The sequence below is a fragment of the Ischnura elegans genome, chromosome 3 (assembly GCF_921293095.1).
Source record: "Ischnura elegans chromosome 3, ioIscEleg1.1, whole genome shotgun sequence".
Lineage (NCBI taxonomy): Eukaryota > Metazoa > Arthropoda > Insecta > Odonata > Coenagrionidae > Ischnura > Ischnura elegans.
Window position 1 is genome coordinate 104,436,330 of NC_060248.1, and position 22,078 is coordinate 104,458,407.

The window sequence follows — 22,078 nt, forward strand, 5'->3', positions numbered from 1 at the left end:
TATGAGCTACGTAAAGTTGATCATCAAGTAAAATTAAAGTCAATAATTATTAATATTATTAACGAGCAGTTCCTGTCAATACCATAGTATCATAATCAACGCCGCGAAATTCTTCGAACCGCTTCGAACCTACTGTATCATGATTGACCATGATCATTTGCGACGACTGGTGTTGTCGTGGTAACTGGTGGTAACGCTAGTAAGGCATTCCGTGCGATGGGATGCGTTAAGATTAGTGAAATCGTGTGTTGAATGAGATAATTTTGAGAAAATAGAAGCATTTGTCTTAAATAATAATGGTAAGGCCGCAATACGTATTTCTTATACGACGATTTATTTTTTGCATGTCTCGTGGTCGTAATTTATTGAATTTGCAGCCGTAATATCCTAACATAGTTTTCTTCCAATATTACATCTTTCGCCGTGAATAGCGGCCACTTACTTTCAGACGCTGCTTTTACTCAGAAATCTACTGTTCTTGTTTGCCAAAGTTTACTGATTTCCTAGTAGCTACGCATTTTTTATGAAAATCCCTTAATGCTTATAGTAATATGGAAAAATCTTAGGGAGAGTGGCGGACGAGTCCAACTACAATATCTTCCGAGTTCCCTGCGCTTGAAGTACCACTGCGTAGCAAATGTTCCCGAGGGTAATTTAACCAGCAAAAGGGCCGCGAACGTACCAACTTAAGCGCAGGCAACATTTTTATTATTAGTGAACTTGACTGATTTTCTTCTCCCTCGGCAGTGTAATTGATCATGAGAAAAGAATATATTTCGGTTTCGCGATCAAAGACTTGACGACAAAGACTGCACGTAGAATATACTTTTAAGTGTTCATTTATTGTCTTGACTTCGATATATCTTGTCTTGTCTTGACTTCGATACCATATATGGTTCTCCGGAAGCCTGAAGAAATTTTCTATTCATTGAGCTAGTTTGCTAAATAGGTTGGAAATCATACTAAAATATTAGATGCAGAAATTCGAGATTGGTGAAGACGCAATCCTAATTAGAATACAAAACTTTCACATAGAGAAACATTACTGGCAATGAAAAAGACATTAAATGTATGCCTGGCAATTGGTGCTTTGGCCCACATCATATTGGAAGAGGTGGTTTGATTAAATGATCAACAATTGAAAAAGTGCTTAGCATGGTAGAAGTAAAGGGACAGCCACCGGTATTATTTGATCAGGTGTTTGTAAAATGTAAGGAAAAGAAATGGAGTGTATATGGACATTGTAGAGAGGACAGTTTTGGATTAGTTGATGAGAAAACCTTCCTACTTTTCCTGGTCTTAAGTACATTGAGAGACTTCCAGGGACAATAGTCAGTGGGTTATCACTAGTAGTCCTGACTGCATGTAAGAAATTTCAGTGAAACCTCCCATTTATAGTAATGGTTCTAGAAAATTGTTCCTTATAAGGGGAGGTATCCCCAAGGTAGAGTTTAATCTCAGGAAACTTCATTAGTTTTACTTTAGTTTGATTGACATGGTGTTTTTGGAAGGAAATCAAATGCAAGGGAAAGAAATGCCTACTTTCTTATCTGATCTGATAAATAAAATTGGATGTAATAATAAATGAGGCAAATTCATTCCCACAAATTTCTAAATCTCAAATCATGTTAATTTTTTTCTCAATAATTATACAAAATTTTCAATCAGGAATAAAAATGTTATCAATTTTGTTATACTATATCTATTTAATACAAATTCCATTTCAATACTTCATTGCAAGGCACGAGTGTACCATGCTATGATCAGGCTTTATCTTCACTTTTGCTGATTCTATTGTTTCTTTCAAAACAGTATTTTTAATTATTTCTGTTATTATCACTTCCTGGCTCACAGTAGCAAATTCGAATCAACACTAATACCCCAGTATCATTTGATTTCTTAATGTCTGATTGCCTGAGATCAGTAGCAATATTGACTTCTCCCCTAGCATTACAGCCCTATAAGAGTCTGTGCCTCCTCAATCATCCTTCCTCAACTTTATCTCTCCAAAGCAAGAGGTTGCCATCTCCTTGCACCCATTTGCTGCAGGTCCTCTCCCTCATAATTCAGCCATGTTTGCACAGTTGCCCGAAAACTCTTCTTCTATTCTCGGGCATAATTTCCTCCATACCATCCAAGTTTCTGGCATTGTTTGTGGATCATCAAACCACCTCAGTGTGGTACACTTGACTTCACATACCAGGCTTATCATTCAAGATACTGTCTATATACCTTGGTGTTAATGTGGGTATGCCAGATGTTATTTTAGTTTTTAGATTGCAATTTTTACTTGCCCATAGATTCTTTGCAGGTACTTCCTCTCCCACATGTTGAGCAGTAGCTCAATCTGGTTTTTCATGACCCATGTTTTGCTGGCATATAGAACCGCAGGTCAAAGAACTGTGTGTTATAATCTTTCTATGGTTTCATGACTCAATACACACGACTTAAGTAGGCACTGGAGACCTAAGTAGGCTTTATTTTCTCCATTCAATCTTCCTTCTATTACTAGGCTAATATCACTATTTTCTGAAATCATTGAACATAATTATTGAAAGGTACTTATCCACAGTAGCACACAAAGACTATTTGGCATGCGGTGCTAGCTGCATAGTATCCGCCCCCTCTAACATTTAAAGACTCAAGGAGCGTCAGATTCATCTGAAGGAGAAAGTCTTAATCCATAAACTGAATAAAATACCAAGGAAAACTGTGCGATTGGTCAAAATAAGCTATGGGCAAACAGAAAGCATAATAGAGATGTTAAGTGAATTAGACTGGAGCCGCTAGAGACTCGGAGGCTGTATGCTAGGTGTAGATTGCTTGAGGAATTGCAAATTAATATCTTTTAGAGTGACTCAGAGAACATCGTATTAGAGCCCCACCATACCTCTAGGTCCAACAGAAGCGATAAATTAAGAGAGATGTTTTGCTTCATGGATAGATATGGTAATTCATTTTTTCCCCGTGCCATAAATGACTTTAATAAATGCTATTCGTAATTTTTTCGAGCATTGGCTTTTTAAATGTAAACGGCTGGTGTCCTCACACCTTCTGCCACACGCCTTTTTAGGTGGGGTAATATGTAGATGTAGATATCTACATATGTTATCAGCATATGCCAGATACTGTACAGATCTTGGCAATAATTTTCCATGAGGTTTATCTCAGTCTTAGGTAAATCTTAAATTGTCTTTCCAATGCCAGTTTCAGAAAGTACTTGATCACTTCATCAATTCTTCTTCCCATGTGCAAACTCCACCACAAAAAATAACTGATTCTGACCATTTCATCTTGGAAATAAAATACGAACAAAGGTTTTCAATTCACAATATTACCATGGGAAAAAATTCCCCTGTACCAGGAATAGAGTCACAGACCTTTGGCCACAGAGCAGACCACAATGCTATTGAGGTCATTTAATTCTCATGGCAATTTTACGAGGTTCATGGTGATAGAAGTAAGGATGACAATGCAAAGGAGTCCGGGCTTCAAAGAAGCCACTAACAGTGATGAACCTCAAAACTGCGCTAAAGCTGCCCATGGCCGAAAGGCCATAGGTCCATGGTTTGATTCTCAGTCCAGGGGATTTTTTTCCCGAGGCAATTATTATGAATTTCATTGCTGTTAATGTGACAGGTTAGAAATAATTCACACTTACCATCATGCACAGCTTGAGTGCAGGTAGCCACTTTTCAATGGAAGCAAGGGAATATAAGGTATTTTTATGTATGTGCAAATGTTAGTAGTTTCTCAGTGTCTACAATTCTCTTCCTAGTCCCAGGTATAAAAGTTATGCAGAAATTATAAAAGTAACAAATGCTTTATATGAGGGGTTGGCCTATTTATTTCGTAGATGGTGCTTCATTTATTAAATGCTGACATTTTCTTTCAGCATTAATGTTGATGATTTCATAAGAAGATAAATTTTAATTGTTATAAATTCAAATTATCTGTATGTTTATTGTCATATTTTTGTCCATTGGGGCCCCCCTAATTTTCTCGAACCCAGGACACTGCCTCAATGTCCCTACCAGTGGCAGATCCAGGGGGGGAGTCACAGAGGTCATGACCTCACAAAATTTATTAAACTTTTTAATTTTTCTTAGGTTAATAGTTTTTGTATCCATAAATGTATAAAATTGTTGAATTTCATCTGTTTTCAATGATAAAAACTAAAATTTAGGATCCAAAATGCATCACTACTGAGTACATATTTTAAAAATTGTGCACAGGAGAACGCCCCGCTCTTCAGGGTGGTATTCCATTAATGATGGGCACTGTGTGAGTTAGTCAGTTCAAATGTGCAACTCTGAAGATAGAGCTGTGAGGAAAGATAGTCTTATTTGGTGAGTCGCGACTCACTCCGCACACACTCTGCGTGTTGGAGTCATGAGCAGTAGAAGTCGGCTCCATGTGCTCATGACTCCCTTCCCGCACAAAGTGCACTGGAATTGTGCGAGGTGATGTCAAGACTACTGGCGCTCACGACTCTCTCAGCGCGCAATGTGCAGTTTGGAGTCATGTGCGGTGGGAGTCGGACCCCATGTGCACACGACTCCTTCCTCAAACATTTTCCGTGTGAGGCTTGAAAGATTCTCCTGATTCATTTTATGGGTATTACTCTAAAGAATCTCACATGACCCCATCATAATTTTATCTCCCGCATGTTTCATGCATCGTGAAAGAAAAATGGTGGAAGATGCTCATGTAAAAGTTTTCGGCAACGGCAAATTTAGGAAAATAATACGAGACAAAAATGAAAGTTTGTTCTAACACAAACAACTAGGATTAATCGATGAATTGCCGTCATCTCTAAGCACAGGAGACGGAATACATTTTCCGTCTTCCATGAAAGATATAACGTATCGGCAGAAATGGTTCCGCAGTCTTATCACCTGCTAAACATTGTGACTATGACATGATTGATTTGAAATCAATTTTTCAAATTGTGATCTAGGAAATGTTACATATTAAATGTTCGCTTAGAAATTCCCTCCTCAACAGCTTCCCCCCTTTCCCGTATCTTCCACTCCCCTCTTCCCCCTCCCCTCAACCCAGAAGCACCTTGCTGAGTCACCCTGTGCGAGCAGCTCTCGGGAGTGTGCTATGAGCAGTGAGGCAGCTCTGCAAAAAGAGTCGTTTATGCCATCACTATATTCCCTACTCCCCAGACCCCAAGTCATGAACCTCCTCCCCCAAATTTGATGCTGGATATACCCCTGGTCCCTTCACCCCTGCATAGATGATGAATCATCATGCATTGGTATTGTTTTTTTCCTAATTTAATTTCTTGATTACAGCCACCAAAGAAGGGAAAGGGGGGTGGAGGGGGGAAGAAGAAGGGAGGTGGAGGAGGTAGTGGAGGCGTGGTGGATGGGGTAGATACCACAGAAATGAACCGCGAGCAACTTGAGGCTCATTGTCATCGGTTGAGGGAAGAACTGGAGAGGGAAAGAGAAGAGCGAAACTTCTTTCAAATTGAAAGAGATAAGTTAAAATCTTTCTGGGATATTACAAGAAAGGAATTGGAAGAAACTAAGGCCGAACTAAGGTATGTATGTATGTACTTTATAAATTTATAATAATAATTTTTAGTTAATTCCATTCATGATATATGTTAGATCTCAAAACTTGTCAAGTATATTCCTTTGAATGAGCAATAAAGACCAATGTGATTCTGTTTGCATGTGATGTGATATTACTTTGTAATACTCTTACTTTTTTGGTTGGAGCACATTTTCACTAATCTCCAGTTTATTTTATAAATTAAATTGGGAGTGAATGCTTATTTTTAAGTTACGCATGCCATTATTGTCATTCAAACCTTGGGAGCACCTATTCCAATTTTGTTTCTTAGTGCATTGAATAAAACGAATTTATTGAGCAAGTTAAAGGGATTGGTATGGGAAAAGGGAATCAAATGTCTATTTTTGCGTGTAAATTTCATTCCTTTCCCAACTACTTGAGTCAATCCTTGACCTTGCTAGTTAAAGAGTCTTGAGGCACTCATTTTATTCAACCACAGACATAGCTTAAGAATGTTTACCATTTTATTTTGGGATGCATGTTTATAATATATTCTTTGTTAGTTTAGTGATCTTTTATTTATTGATCTCGAATAAACCTTTATTTCATACCGTCTTCTCAAAATATGTAGAAATAAAGACCGTGACATGGAAGAAGAGGAAGAGGCTCATCAATCTGAAATGAAGTTCCTCAGGCAGAAGATAAAACATCTCCTCTATGAACATCAAAATAACTTGGCAGAACTTAAGGTAGGAAAAATGTCTGTAAATTTTACTGAGGACTTCCATACAGTCTGTATCTCCATTCTATATGTATATCAGTGTATGTATGATTCTGTGGCTTATCAGTAATTGCAGGTAAGTTCTAATTAGCTTTTCCAGCATGAACTACCTACAATAAAGAATTAAAGTCCAATATTGAAACTTGTGCTGAAGATTAAAGGAGGGTACAATCTCACTCCCCAGGATCATGGAATTTAAAAAAATATGAGTGTATACTTACTACTTTTTAATTGGAAGTGGGATTGAATGCAAGTAATTTAAATTAATTTTAAGCATGATTAGAGGAGGAAACCACCATCTATGAAAATAATCAAATCTGTGATAGGTCTCCTCACTATCAACCAAAGTATGGTATGAAATGGATTGTTCACACTATTTTCTATGAGGATACTGACTACGATACTCAATATCATAACTTTGAAGCCCATAATTTATATATTTATATGATTTCCTCTCATGGATATTTTTTATCCTGCTTAGGCTTGTTATATTTTGTTTAGTTAAATTTTCATTATGTTCAATTGTTATATTTCTTTCTAATTTTCAAAAATGTCTTCATTTATCAGGCTGAAAATATGGTGTCTCTTAAGCTGTCTCAAGAAAATCACCAAGAAGAGGAGGGAGAACTGTTGAAAGACATACAGAAACTGAAGGAGAATTTAGAAGAAAAGGAAATAGATCATCAGGAACAGTTGCGAACATTACGCTTGGTGCGTCAAATAATAAATTTCCTAATTTGCATGAAATATTTACGATAAGTATTTAAGAATGGGTTTATCTATTAAATAATGAGTTTAAAGCTCTAAAATATTCTTGAAAAATTATATTTGAATGTGAAAATGATATTTTCTGGCCAAAATCTTTGCGCCTATTGTTCTAAGATTCCAATCTGTAACTTAATAAGTTTCTGGCTGGTGTAATTACTATGTAATTGGTATAGCAACATCTGATGACTTTAGTTGATGAAAGTATACACACTTTGTGGAACCCTCTGTGGACTATAAGTTGCCCATTGGTTCTTATAGCATTTAATTTCCAATAGCACTTCAAATCCATACATCTGAATAATTGCAAAAATGGAGATTGAGCTTCTACGACCTGGGAACTGTAGAAATGAAATACTCGAATGGCCGTATAATTCTCCCACGGCTCGTCCACCTTGCAAGTCAAAATTGTCAATGTGTTGGTGTGTGGGAAGGGGGAGAAATTCACCGCAGGGACCAAACACCAGCCTCTCAACGGGAAAGCCCAAAACTCACACACATTCACTCACAACAAACAAGATCCTTTGTGAGGGCTGTAGGGACCTCCACTAAGGATCCTCGCTCCACAAAAAACCGGGAATCTTTACAGGATGGGTCTGCTAGGGATAGCCAGTGATTTGTGGAAACACACGCACTCAATAAGCAGTCACTCACACATTCATTCACCTACAGGTGGCTTCAATCTTCTGGGAGAAAAAAATTGCTCCAAGAGAAGGTCGTCGAGGATCAGCAAGGGGACGAGGAACCACACGTATATGTATTTCGGCTACAAAGTAGCCCTCTTCAGTGTGCTGAAAGAAAAATCAAATGCACTTAAAACAGTAGGCTGAAAGTGGAGGGGATGGAAGGACAAGCAAAACATAAATTGGAAAGAGAATGAGGAGGGGGGGGGATTGAAGATGAGCCGAAATACGTATGCGTCTGGTTCCTGAGTGAGTGTGTGTGAGTTTTGGGCTTTCTGGTTGAGAGGCTGGTGTTTGGTCCCTGCGGTGAATTTCTCCCCCTTCCCGCACACCAACACAGTGAAAATTTTGACTTGCAAGGTGGATGAGCCGTGGGAGAATTATACGCCATTTGAGTCTTTCCTTTACACAAATCTGAATAATTGCTGCATCCAATCACGTCATTGGTATGAGAAGTGAATTAATTTTTTCCTTGGAATTTTTGGCTGGAAAAAATTTGGTTCCTGTCTTTTAGTTAGAATAATGCTTTGCTGTTTCTGACTTAGAAGTTTCATATCCACCCCTTAAATTCTTTGCTATTAACATCCATTCATCTCTATCAGTACATATATCTAAAAGCATTGTTATACAATCATCCTAGAGTTATCAAATAATATTTGGGTTTTTTATTTTACAGAATTTTCTGAAGCTTTTTGACACATTTTCTATGCATGGCCAGTCAGTGTGCCCCTTCATTCCTTTTTCATTCTTGACGTCCTTCTCCAAATTGACTAGTATTTTATTACTTCCAGAAACATAGTGAGGAGATTGTAGCGTTGCAGGAAAAATTCCTCAGGAAGGCTGAGGAAATTGAGGACAAGGCTGAGAGGGATCTTACTGCCTTGCGAGATGAGTTATCACTTACTCATCGAATGGAGCTAACAGAAGTTGAAGAGCGAAAAAATCAACAAATCGAAACACTTATCCAAAACCATGAACAAGCCTTCGCTGACGCAAAGAATTATTACAATGATATTACCCTCAATAATCTCTCTCTAATCGGAAGTCTGAAGGTGAGGAAAATAAAGGAAAACTCAATTCACTGGTTGTTAATTATCTCACATCTCAATGTAAGTTTTGATTTTACCAATTGATTTTGATTGATATCATTCCCTACTCTCCAACCACCCAAATAACTGAAGGCACCAAAATTTACAAAGTATTTAATCAGTTATTATTAGAAAAGAACACTAATAAGCATTTGTACCTAAGTAATACATAATCACTTAACCCCACCTATGGGCAGGCCTGAGGAATCAATATAACCGATAGAAGTACGCTCTGAAAGAGCTCTTGGTGTTCTTTATGAAGTGCCTGTGTTCAGAGCTTCAGAATATTTTGGGAATAAAGAGTTAGCAAGAAAACTAGAAGGGGAGGATTAAAGGAAATTGAGTATAAATGTGCGATCAGTGTTAACCCTTAACCAGTGACGTGCAATTCTTGTTACACTACCAGCGACGTGCGGTCTGGGAGACCGCAATAAATCAAAATTTCATAAAATGTTTCAACGCCAATTTTATTGTTTTGTTTAATTTTTCTTTAAATTCTTTACTATTCTTAAACTTATATTAAAATTTTTATATTCCCAATTCGAACCAATTTGTCAGTAAAAATTGTTATTTGAAGCAGGATCAAAAAACTGATGCCAAAAACACTTGAGTTTTAGTTGTCATATTTATGTATCAATGTTTCGCCAGATTTAAAAATAAGGCCTTAAATGTTAAAGTTGGAAGGCTAAGTAGAAAGTAGCCATGAAATTTATCCCGCTTATTCCTTTTCTTGATACATTCTGGAGGCGATCAAATTGACAATTTTTCACAAAAGCACACACAGGCTTTTTGAATTGGAAAAATAAGAAAGAGGTTTTCCGTGTTTTTGTACGGCAGGAAAAGTCTACTTATTGTCCGCGTCTCAAACCTTTCAACTTCTTCAGCCTCTTCCTACGGTAGATGGAGAATTTGCACAATAATTTATCCTACCTGTCTCGGGAGTCTTACATTTGACATTCTCCTTCCCATATGGAGTCTAACGAGATCTCCACCATTGATTTAATACAATTAAATCGTGTCATATCTCTCTTATCTTTCTGAGACTTGATGAAGGAATTATTTTATATTCTGAAAAATACTGCCATTGGCAACCTCCCGGATGTGTATCCACAGTATATTTTGTCTTAAATATCTACGCCACCTTTAGTTGCGTTGTAAAATGTAATTATTACCACTGATATCCTTGACTATATATCATCACTCACCCTGTAGTGTATAAATGAAATTAAGCAAGCAGCCCTATATATACTGGGGACATTGGATATTACAGTCTTGTTCGCCGAGAATCTGTAAAATGAAGAACCCATTATGCGTCATTTGGATGATGCAAAATCATTAGGCCCTTTTATTTTTTGATCGTACCAACATATTCAATTGTAAAATTCGCTCATCAAAAATCTGAGACTAACAATCAAGAGGTTCAATATCCCTACCTAGTGATGTAATGTAATCCTTCAAACCAGATTTCTGAGTAACAGTGCTATGGAAGGGCATATGAATTTTCCTCTTTGGCTCATTTGATGACCACTTATAGCGATTTCTCCTGTAAAAAAATTGTTCTTGCCTGGGGAGATCTTTTACTACATCACTTCTTTCATCATCTGTGCTTCCTCCTTCACTATCAATTCTATTTGTTGGCATTTGTCGAGGGTTTTCTGGTTGCTTGAAAAAGAAGTGGCCAAAAAAATGCTTCGGGCAAATGTAGACGTAACGTCACTTGCATTTCGATGTTTTACTCTCGGTTTTTCCAAGGCTTTTTTTATTTCTTCTTGAGGTAAAACTCGATGCTAAGATGGTCTGTCCCCAAATAGTTAGGAGGAGACCGACTGCTGAAAGATATCCGTAAATAAATGTTGCACTCCAGCCGTGGGAACGCAAAATTTCGGGGTTCAATTGGTTCAAAATTAAAAAGTATATTATATGTGTACTGCAGCTATGTGTACGAGAAATTCACCACTATTTTATTCTAATTATTGATAACATCTATTAATAAGAAGAATAAAAGAACAAAATGAGTGATATTTCCAATAAATACTGGATTTTATTTGCTTTGCTTTATTTCTAGCACCTTCAGAAACTACTTGAATGGTCATTTATCCTAACGCAATGGATTTTAGAAAAATTAAGTGCTTAAATATCCACTTTGTGCAACTAAAGATGCTTCACAACAAAATATTAATCATTCTTATGCTTAATAAATCAATAAGAATTTTTTAAAACAATTTTTTGAATAAATTCCACCAGCATTACCTTTATTGATTATTCTAATTAGTGATGCGCGGTCTCACAGACCGATAATCGAATTCATTTGCAAATTTACAGAAATTACAATAAAAGGAACGTTAAATTTTAAGAGTGGGATGTCCTTGTTATGCAAAAATATGGGGCTATCGAGAATTATAGATATTTTGAAGGACTAATTTTTAAAATATTCATATTTTTAGAAACGCAGCGGTCTCTCAGACCGCACGTCAACGGTTAAGGGTTATAATTCTATCTAGAGTATATTTATGGATCTTATTTTTATTGCGGACTATTTCTGAAGCTATTTTCATTCTTACGGAATAACAAATGCTGCTCCGAAAGCATGTGTATTCTCATTAACATTTCAGGAAGAACTGGAAAATCAGAAACAGCAAAGTGAAAGGATGGAAAGGCATGTACGAGATGTGCAAAATGAGAACAGTTCTCTGGTTGAACCTCTTCGCATTGCAAAGAAGGAAGTTGCAGAGCTGAAGCGAAACCTGCAAAATTACGAGAAAGACAAGATATGTCTTGCTGTTAGTATATTATTAATTTCACTGAGTATATGCTGCAAAATGTGAAATAACAAAAAGTAGCCAATAAGCATAGTGTGTCCATGGCTCTGTTGAATGTTAAAGAACATGTTTCTGTTGTGGGCAGCTGCTCGCTTTAACTAATTATTACTATATTTTAATGCAATAAATAGTAATAATGTAAAAAAATATGGCAGTCATATATGTCAGCAAAGAGATTTCAGTTTTATAATCCAGCTGCAGTAAGTGAGAATGATTTGGGTGTGCAATATTCTATGCTTCTGAATTACTATTGATGTCATGATGGAAATTGGAAATGGGTACAGTTTGCCTCGTTAGAGATAAGCTCAGTGCGGCCTTGTTCTATTTCATTTGTGGTAATACCTAGAAAATTTATCATGCTTATTGAAATTGCAATGGAAGGGTGCTTCGTTTACAAAATTTAAATCATTGGGTGTAATGTTTGTTTTAGTTCATGATTGCAGGATTTATTTGCCTTTAAAGAACCTAGTCTTTGAACCAATTATTAGAATTAATGAACCAATAATTTGAATAGACACATTTGTTTAAATCAATGATTGTTTCAGTACTATAATAGATTTTTCTTTTACAGAACACAAGACTAAAATTAAAAATTTGTCAGAAAGAGGTTGATGATTTGAGCTCAGAAAATGGAGTTCTGGATGTAAGTCTTCAGAAGGTGAGCGTCAACTGCGTGCATACAATCACCATGTATGTAGATGTTGCATTCATGGTACATATATATTAAATGGTGGACTTGGCTTCAGAAATATTTATGCCTTAGAAAGGTCTGTTGACAAAATTTTAATTTTGTAATGGTCAATTGCTCAATGCAAGTCACTCAACAAAATATCTAACTCCTATAGCAGCAATTACATATTTTGTTTACTGATATTCTTGATCTCTATCGTTGCATTTGGTCGCACTTGTGATGCTTGTAAGTGGTGTCAAAATTCAAAATGTATTATGCCTCAAAATGATTTCATAGTTATAGTTCATGAAATAGGGTGGTTTTCTATTTTTTTAATTGCCTAAATCGAAAGATTATTACTTCTGGAGTACGTATTTCACTTTTTTAGAATTTTTAAAGATGATATCTATTTTTTGCGATTAAATGAAAAGTGAAAATTTTAAAGCACACAAAAATGCGACAGCTAAGTATGTATGAATGCTAAGAAAAGCCTGTGTGACGTCATTCTGGTTCCAGCTGCCACCGGGTGAGGCCACCTTGGTGCGAGGCTATGAGTGCTGATATGATCTGGCTGCTAGCAGGTAGCAGAGTACCCTGCTAGCAGGTAGTGCTTGGCTTAAATAAGGATTATTAATATACAATGAAACTAAGGAAACTTTCCGACCATAGGCAATTTTAATTGGTGAATATTAAGAAATGTTTCCCTGAGCTCAGTGCCTCATGCATGCATTAGTAATCTCAGATGATGTTAAACTCCTGAGTACTCATATAACGTCTGGGTCCCTGTGACGTCACGTGGAGTGGCATTGCATGGGCACCAATCTGACCTTTTGCAAATGAGGTTAAAATTGACCATTAACATTTGTCTTCACTGGGATTTCTAAAACCAAATAATTTGTATATTATGAATACGCTAATGGTGGGTAACGAATCCCAATCATTGCCTTTTGTTTTCTTTGATGAAGGAAACTACCCTTATACAATACCTTGGATTTTTCAGGCCTTTTTTCTGCATTTGCAGCCATATTAACACTTGTTTCCACCTCAATAATGGAAATACCGTTGATGCTAAATGAATGCTTTGGTTGATAAAGGAAATATGATTTTATATTCAAGTTAAGGAGAAATATATGTATTTCTCTCTCTTCTGGTATGTGAGAAAACATTCTCAAACTGAGGCTTGCATTTATAGGAGCACCTGCATTTCCCTTTATGTAAAATATATGCAGCTACATTTTTTGTCTACCTTCTCTAAATTTTATGATGTTGTATTTGTTAATATGAGAGTACCTGCAGTCGCTTGCCAGCCTAAAAATATACCCAATCATCTATATATGTAAATGGCAAATATCACAGCCAAAAAGTCAAAGTCCATAGTTAACAAGTTTGTAATACACAATTGTTGAAACAGGGGAAAGTATGTGTCTATTAAGGCTTAATATATGAAGAAAAATAATTTATAAGAGTAAATAAAGAAGTCACTGCATCAATCCTTGGCTGCAAAGTGAATATCTTATATAAATTCACTCATTCAGTGACTCCCCCAGTTAGATGATTTGGATAAGTGAGGGTAGAGCTCATTCTGGACTTAGCCACATGCCTATGAATGATGCACATTCAGGATGGGCTTATATATGGGATATCATGCCCAAAGGCTTCGCTCAGGAGTCGAATCTGGGACCCTTTGGTCAGCAGCCCAATACTTAACCCATTAAGCCACCATGTTCCCTCCATCTTTTTAAACTGAATGACTCTATATGACTGTTTAAAATTGTTTGTTTATGAAACACAGCCTTAGAATTTTGAAAACAGCAAATTCGTAAGTCACTTGTGTAAGTGTATATATTTAAATTTTTTATGGTGCAATATCGACTATGGTTATTCAAAACTGTCTCTCTAAATAAATTGGTGGAGTATTTTTTCTATTTAATATTTCAATTAATGCCATTAAATTGGATTTAGTAGTTGATCTTGATATTAATTGTAAATATAACATGTTTTTTGTTAGCATTTTTCTTGTCTAAGGTCTCTGTTCTATGCTCAAACTAAACTAAATGCTAATACCATTGCTATACATTTTGTACAGCTTCAAAGAGAGAAAGAAGATTTGGAAAAAAAATTGACAGCGGGTGTTCTTGAAATTCAGCAGAGGTTGGGTTTAAAATCGGAGATATTGAACCATAAGGTGAGGATAACAAAATATAATTTTTGTAACAAATGTAATTTTTTAATGTTCCTATCACCAATCTTGCACTTCAAGAAATCATACCTATCCAGTCTCTTTGGCCATGTTACATGGTTCTTACATGTCAAAAAAATGTGGAAAACCTGGAAATGCCCGTACATTTTTGAGGTGCCTTTAAAGCCAGGGAAATGTCAGTAAAAACTGAGAGGGTCAGAAAAAAAATTGATGCTATCAGTAAAATATGTTAACTGTCCCTACTATGCATGAATTCTTGCCAAACATTTGAGGTTGTTTTTGCGATTTATTACTTTTAGTGGAGCTTCCGGAGAAGTTTTGATGCTCCATATAGTCTTGTTTTGCTGCCCATAGAGCCCATGTTGTCTCCTATGTAGTGTTTCCTGCTGTCAAGTGAACTACTAGAGGTGTCAGCCACATAGAGTGCATTAGCTAGTGGCTCAGCTGTTTGTTTTGAAACTGGTGCTAACATCCCAACCCATCAGGTGTTGGTAGTGGACCAGCACAGCATATTTGATGTCCAGCAGATGGTTAGCCCTGCTTAAAATTTCCATGGCTCAAAAGATTATAGACAGGTGATTTGGGCTGACTTACCTGCTGAGTTAAATAACAAGCAAAGACTATGTTTATTTCTGTTTAAGGTACTCTAACCTGTCTCAAAATTTTGTCAGCCTCAAAAGCATTCCCCTTATTTTTTTGGGAGACCCAGCGTGAAGTAGTAAAAATATATGTTCTCATGAAAAGACTTAAATTCTTAATACTGTAATTGAAAAATCACTAAAAGCATGTAAACTTAAAAATGTAGAAAGCATTCAAACTCTTGAGTTATCATTTTATCAGTTAATTCTCAACTTTTTGGTCTTCAGTTTGAAAATCATAGGATTTCAATCAAAAAATTTTGGCACCTAATTTAGAGCTCTCCGAGAGAGGCATAGTAATTCGATGATTTCTTTCAATGATTGCTGTGTGAACACAATTAAATAATATACCATTTTTCCATTTATTGGAATGCTAATTCTGAATACGTATATATTTTGTACTAGGTAACTGCTCTCCTGGAAACCTTAGAAAGGAAGGAAGTTCAGCTTAGGCAGATTATAGAGGCATCTCACCTTGATCCTAATGCAGTTGCTGGTATTACTCTTCAGATTGAGGTGTGTATATATTTTTGTTAAATCTGACTACGCATCTTCTGTATGATGCAAATACTGGTAGTAATCTTCAGAGTGAGGTGTATTTTATATGAATTTTTTTTATATTGTGCATGAATGCTCATTATAAGTGATTATAAGTTTAGAGTACTATCCCAGTTCTATTTGAAGGTAACTGTTGAACGGCAAAACTTGGTTGTGTTTCAAAATACACATGGATTATACAGTAATCTTCCTTTCCAGTTGTCATATGTTGTAATTTTCCTTTAATTCGACGAAGGTTTTACCCCTAAGCAGTGGCAGGTTTAGAGGGGAATGGAGAGGGCAGCTGTCCTCCTCCCCTGGTAATCCCTGGATAATTAGAAAAAAGGTAATCATTAATGTTGCTCTTCAATCCAAGGTTTTATTTCACCTGATCAACAAATAATGTTTGAAGATAATTGAAGAATATCTAAAAGCCAACTATCTAAGCAGATCGCTTAAAAGTATTGCATACTATCAAGGCATCATGGTACATTCGAGAAATATAAAAATAATTCATTCATGAGTTGCCTACAAATTTTAATTTTTGGAATAGTATTTTGGATGTCTAGATAGTGAAATAACATTTTTGGCAGATTCTGAAGTGTGGTATTAAAGAAAAGTTAGTGAACAATAACAAAAACAAACAATATCAGTACCTAATTAAAATTTATGTACTAACTGTCTTAAGAAAAGTTATACATGCCTTTAAAATGAACTATAAATCATGGCTATACAGATATAAGAAATTCTGATTAAAATTGGAGATCCTAAGGGCATTTGTTACCAAGTTAGGTTTGCCAAGTTTTTTCACCACATGTCACGTGCATAACATGTCATCTATATGTGCTGATACCAAAAGAATTCCTAATTACACCATCAGTGAAGGAATGATAACTCCTAATTTTAATTCCTTATGTAATACATGTATAATATTGGCTTGTGAAGACTTATCACTATAAACCCCTAATGTATTGGTGATTGGCCTTAGGAAAAAAAAACATTTTAGGATGATTAACTTTCAAGTTGGTTTTGCTTGAGCCATGCAACATGCAATGAAAAATGAGGTATTTACAGGGTATATGAGCCATAATATACCAGATATGAGTTGTATGTGATGTTAATCAATGTGGAAACATGTGCTTTTGTCAGCTATTTTTCTTCCTAAGCGAACAGTTGGCGATAACAGCAACAGCAATCAGATTTAGTTCAATCATGTAGACCTTAGTACCAATTGAAGATTTACTGGTGAATAAATTCATCTCACATGTAATGTTATTAGTGATCCTTCTCTTGCTGTTATTCGGTATTTTACCCTTTTAAGATTATCTATGTTACTCTTATAATGTTCACTTTTAATTCATCATATCAAATGAAGACACTTCTTACAAACACACTTGTCCAGGATTATTATTCACAAAGAAAAAGTGACGGAGTGATGTGTGAATGACTTCACAAATCAAAATACACATGCATTGCGAACACTATTAATAAGTACCGTATAAACGCGTGTAAGAGGCGCATCTTTTTTCCCAGAAATTGCAGCTGAAAATGGGGGTGCGTTCCCTTCACAAACTTCTTATCTTCCCCCCTCTTATTCACCGGTCACAAGTCCAAGGGGAACTGAGTGGCCTTGGTTTTCAGCCTGAGTCAGTCATCTGAAACCGTAGGTCAAAAACAAGCGGCAAGCAAGGGAGTTTCTCCCTAAGTGACATATTTTTAAAATGCTCCTGTTTGCTTTTCTTACTTGTAAGCATCATGCCGTCACGTCGGTACCTCATGGTGAACATGGAAAAGATCGCACGGGGCTTTTCGCTCTGGAGGGTGGGCTAAATTTACTGCCACGAGTGGGCATCTCGCGGCATTTATACTGCAAATAGTAATCGCATATCAAACGTGGATAAACGCATAGTTTTGAAGGACAATGCCTGGTTAATATTCAATATCTGCCTTGCCGAGTAATTTCCATTACGCTGAGGACCTGATTTTTCAAAAATCATCTTCAGACGCTAATATGAGGATTTTTGAAGATACTGAAAATTATATTGGTGTCAAAACCTACGGTTTAAAAAATTAGAATGAGTGTGTACATTGTTGGACTAAATGGTGGATGGAGGAAATCGGAAATGCTTATAAGTGAAGAGCACTGAAGGAGAGGAGCGCACTCCCTCCGTCTTTCAAGCTAGGCTATGAGCGAAGGAACAAGGGAAGAACACGTCCAATCTTGCATGTGGCATCGTTGCCTTCAAAGCGAAGGAGCAAAGGCTCAGCAATGTGATATGTTTGGGTTGCCTGAAGTTTCCAGTCCATCTCGTTTTGTTTGAATGCACTCATGCTATGCTTGTTTCTTCCAAAATGGTCCTATTTGGACCATGTTGAATATTATAGCCTTGTTATGAATATAAATCTTTGGGTCAATAAATTAGAGCTAAAAAAACTTAAATGCTGTCACGTTAGGTCTCATTCTTTTTTGAACCTCGTGCGTGTCATACAATCATACAATTGCTGAAAGCTATCAAGATATCTTCGAGCTCAGTAAGTGACTCACCTAGCATTTGGCCTCCAGAAATTTGGAGAGTTGAACCTGGTAGACCGAAAAAGGTCAGTTGGTGAAATAGGATAGGGATGAAACACGTTTCCATTGTTCCCGTGTAACTTGATATTTTCCTTTGAGGCAAGTGATTTATGGTCTGTAGGGTTTCATAAAGGAAAAAAAAACAGCTGAGGCATTGGCTGATGGAGAACCGAGTGTGGTTCCATGAAATCTATGACTTGGTTATTATACTTCGGTGCTGAGATTCCCCCAATTGTTGTTCATTCTCATGGGAAGGTTCATGCTATGTGCCTGTCGTGTTTTGCATTAAAATTTTCCACAGCTACGATTCTATTGCAATACTTCTACAAGAGCTTTTAAACAAAATTGTTTGTGAGTAGGACAAGCATCGTAGAGCAACGGCGTATGTGAAGAGAGGATTGGAACTCTTTCTACTCCATCTTATGGGATGCTGCATTCACGAAAGCATTGATTTAAATTTTTGGATTCAGATTCAATATCTTCGACGAATTTGGATCCAGATTATAAGGCGAAGGGCATTAATTGTGGATATTTGGATCCGAGGTATCCGATCCAACCATTCCTAGTAAGCATCATAAGGTTAAGACTACAAGTGAATACCAACATATCTCCGAGCACCATACATATCGTGTAAATTTAGCTGAAAAAATACCATGTAAATTTTTAGTATTGGAAGAGGAAATTTCATACTACCTTTTTGTTTGTTTAGCACCTTCAACCAGAATTGCTGCCCATTGTCTCGTTACTCTCATTCTTACTTCACTTATGTTTCTTTCTTTACGTCATCAATAAGAATTGTTACACTCTCTCCATATTTTGCTAAGTATAATCAGATAAATTCAGTGCATAATTAATGTAAGGGATGACATAAGAATGCTGTTTCATTTATAACCTTCAGGTATTTTTTCTCTCTAAGGATGTGCTATACCGGAAAGATGCTGCTTATCGTGAACTGCAGTGGGAACTTTCTCGGGTTACCAAGGCTCATGATGATTTAATCTGCACCTATGAAGCCAAACTACGCCAGCTTGGCATTTCCCAGTCAGAATTGGGATTTGAACCTTTACGACTGATGACTGGACCTCAACAAAGTGGGAGTTCTACTCAGGATGGCTCTTCTTCCATTGCTAAGAGAAATCGTATGGGTCCAGCAGGACTTGTGACGTTCAACCTCTGAGGTCATGGATGGAATGATGCTTGTCTACCTTAGTAATATAATTACATATGTGTAGTTAATAGTGACATGCTCCTGAAATTAATTAGCAAAATATTTATGACGGCAGAAGGCTTTCCCATGGCGGAATAAACGACTTTTTCAACTAATATGTAATATTTTCCTCTTTGTTCTGGCAGTAACTATGAAAGAATGGCAATTTCTTATGTATTTCGAATAAATTAATTAAAATTCCTTAGGTCTTTCATAGATTGGCCAACAACTTGAAAGATATACAAAAATAAGGTCTGGGGTGGATCCAACCGAGGAGCTAACCTGCACCCTTCCACTTCAAGAGATTCAAGACCCCCTCCTCAAAAAACTCCTATATCCTCCCCTCTCTAGCGGATACAGAAAATGCTCCAGGGGGGGATGCAAAAGATATCTTGAGTTGCCTTTTCTTTTATCGTAATAAAAGATTATCAAGTCACAGGTAGAGTAAAAGAAAATTTTAACTAAAGTAATTACACACATATAAAAGACAATGCCATCTTATGATGTAAAAAAGTCAAAATTGTTGTTCCCCAATGTTTGGTAATATGGGCGGATCCGCAAGGGAGGGGCACGCACCCCCCATCTGTATCCGCCACTGCCTCCCTTGAATGGAAGTTTTGATTTTAACATTTGATTTTCATTGATACTATCCCTACTCTCCAACCGCCCAAATACCTGTTGGCACCAGAAGTTCTGTTTCATTTCCTAACGATTATCAATGTTCCCTTGAACACTGAAAAGTTTGTGGAGTTGAAAATGAGAAATAGTATTGGATTTTGTATCTGTTTCTTTTGTTTAAAGTCATACAAATTTCATTAACTCTTGTTTACTCCTGGTTATCCGAGTTCAATTTACTCAACTGTAAAGTAACCAATGAGACCAAACATAAAAGATATCTTTAATTTTATAATGAAGTTTTAATGAAGGCAGCCAAATCTATTTTGGGAACAAAATCTAGCAAATATGCTGGAAACAAATTAACCCTTTCGCTGCTGCTCACTCTCTGGAAACCTACCTGTCGCGTATGGCAAAAGTGCAGAGCCCCTGACAGGGAGGAAGAAAAAGTATGTGAGCAGCAGTCAATGGCACCAACTCCATGGGGCCAGAGGGGGCCCGAGCTCCCCCTAAAATGTTGTTATTGGGGGGAAGAAAAGATGCCAGGCTTGTCGATTTTACCTGAGTGTCAAGCTATCGAGAGTCGAGTTTTCAGGTTTCTAATGTTGATCATATGACTCTTCTAAAATGCTTTTAAAAAACTTTAAAACTCACCATTTATCAAATTTCCTGAGGAAACTCCCCCAGTAATGGCCCCCCCAACATTTTTTATAAGTCGGCAGCCCTGGCAGTAGTCGGCATTCAGCAGGTACATTCATAGATATGACTTGACGTGCCTTATATCTGGGACATTATTTAATGTACTAGATCGCTGAGCAAATAAAATAATAATAATAGCTGCAATTGCATACATAGCATGATACATGCATAGCATACATGGTACCTGCATAGCATACATGGTACATTCATAGCAGTGAAAGGTTTATGATGAAGTAGCATGTGAGCTGCAAACCTTGTTAGAGACAACTGGAATGGCCTCCATGCGAGGTAAATGTGTCAAACAGATATTAAATTTATAACATGTTTATGGATAATTCTGTTTTCCTACTCTATTTTCAGGGAAAATTTTAAATATTTTGCTGTGTGTATAAAATACCACAGAGTGGCAAAGGGAAATGGTATAATTTGGTTTCTTTCTTTGCTAACTTGAATTAACCACTGCTGATAATAACCAGAATAATTTGTGAGAAACAATAGGCACCTGTTTATGTCCAACTCCTCAATCCATAACCACGAGACACGTGGTGAAGACAATGTCCATCTGAATAATCAGCCTTTAAATGTAAGCAGAAAAGGTCCTCACCACTCAGGAAAATTGGGATCAATGGCAATGCCTTGTCTTGGTTAAAGTCTTATCTCTCAGACCGTAAACAATTAGTGCAGGTAAACCTCAACCTCAAATCAAACGCTTGTACTTTTAGACCTGATGTTGCCTCAACCAATTGTGGTGTACCACAAGGCTCTATATTAGGACCTCTTTTATTCATCATTTTCATAAATTATCTACATAATAACTTTCCAAACAATGAAGTTATAATATATGCGGATGATACATCCACACTGAACATAGGTGACAATTTTCTAGATGCTAGCAGTGCTGCCCATCAAACCTTAATAACTATGTCCAAATGGTGCCGGTCAAACAACCTACTTCTTAATGAAAACAAAACATGCTTCATTCATTTTCATAATAAAATAAATCCACCAATTCAAAGCCCTCTTCTCAGAACAGACTCAAATATCACTATACTTCACTGTGATACCACTAAATTTCTCGGTTTATATCTCAATATGAACCTTGACAGGCAGCCTCACATAACCAAATTAATCAATAAAATTAATACTGGGATCTACATGATCAGGAAACTTGCCCCAACTACCTCAACTCAGATTCTAAGTCTCATCTACTTCGCCAAAATTCATTCTTTTTTAGTTTATGGAATTATATTCTGGGGTAATAATAGCGCTGCAATC

At 36.6% G+C, this 22,078-nt stretch overlaps 1 protein-coding gene across 3 annotated transcripts; it reads left to right on the forward strand.

Annotated features, from left to right (window-relative positions):
* The first annotated feature begins 123 nt into the window (after positions 1-123).
* Positions 124-19,690, forward strand: LOC124156299 (dynein regulatory complex subunit 4). 3 transcript variants are annotated; one of them, XR_006864297.1, is made up of 11 exons: positions 124-299; positions 5,304-5,554; positions 6,161-6,278; positions 6,878-7,021; positions 8,550-8,810; positions 11,459-11,626; positions 12,237-12,323; positions 14,422-14,520; positions 15,579-15,689; positions 15,930-16,056; positions 19,199-19,278. XR_006864297.1 is itself a non-coding variant. In XM_046530762.1 (10 exons), the coding sequence occupies exons 1-10, from the start codon at positions 297-299 to the stop codon at positions 19,457-19,459; spliced, it is 1,503 nt and encodes a 500-aa protein (XP_046386718.1). In that variant the 5' UTR covers positions 129-296; the 3' UTR covers positions 19,460-19,690. The 3 variants fall into 3 exon arrangements, 2 of the variants coding, with proteins under 2 accessions (XP_046386719.1, XP_046386718.1); XM_046530762.1 differs by lacking the exon at positions 15,930-16,056 and having other exon boundaries at positions 129-299; positions 19,199-19,690; XM_046530763.1 differs by lacking the exons at positions 14,422-14,520; positions 15,930-16,056 and having other exon boundaries at positions 125-299; positions 19,199-19,690.
* The last annotated feature ends 2,388 nt before the right edge of the window (positions 19,691-22,078 follow it).

Coding starts and splice junctions, on each gene's coding strand:
- LOC124156299 (XM_046530762.1), top strand. Junction 5,555..6,160: donor GAAACTAAGGCCGAACTAAG/GTATGTATGTAT, acceptor CAAAATATGTAG/AAATAAAGACCGTGACATGG. Junction 14,521..15,578: donor CGGAGATATTGAACCATAAG/GTGAGGATAACA, acceptor ATTTTGTACTAG/GTAACTGCTCTCCTGGAAAC.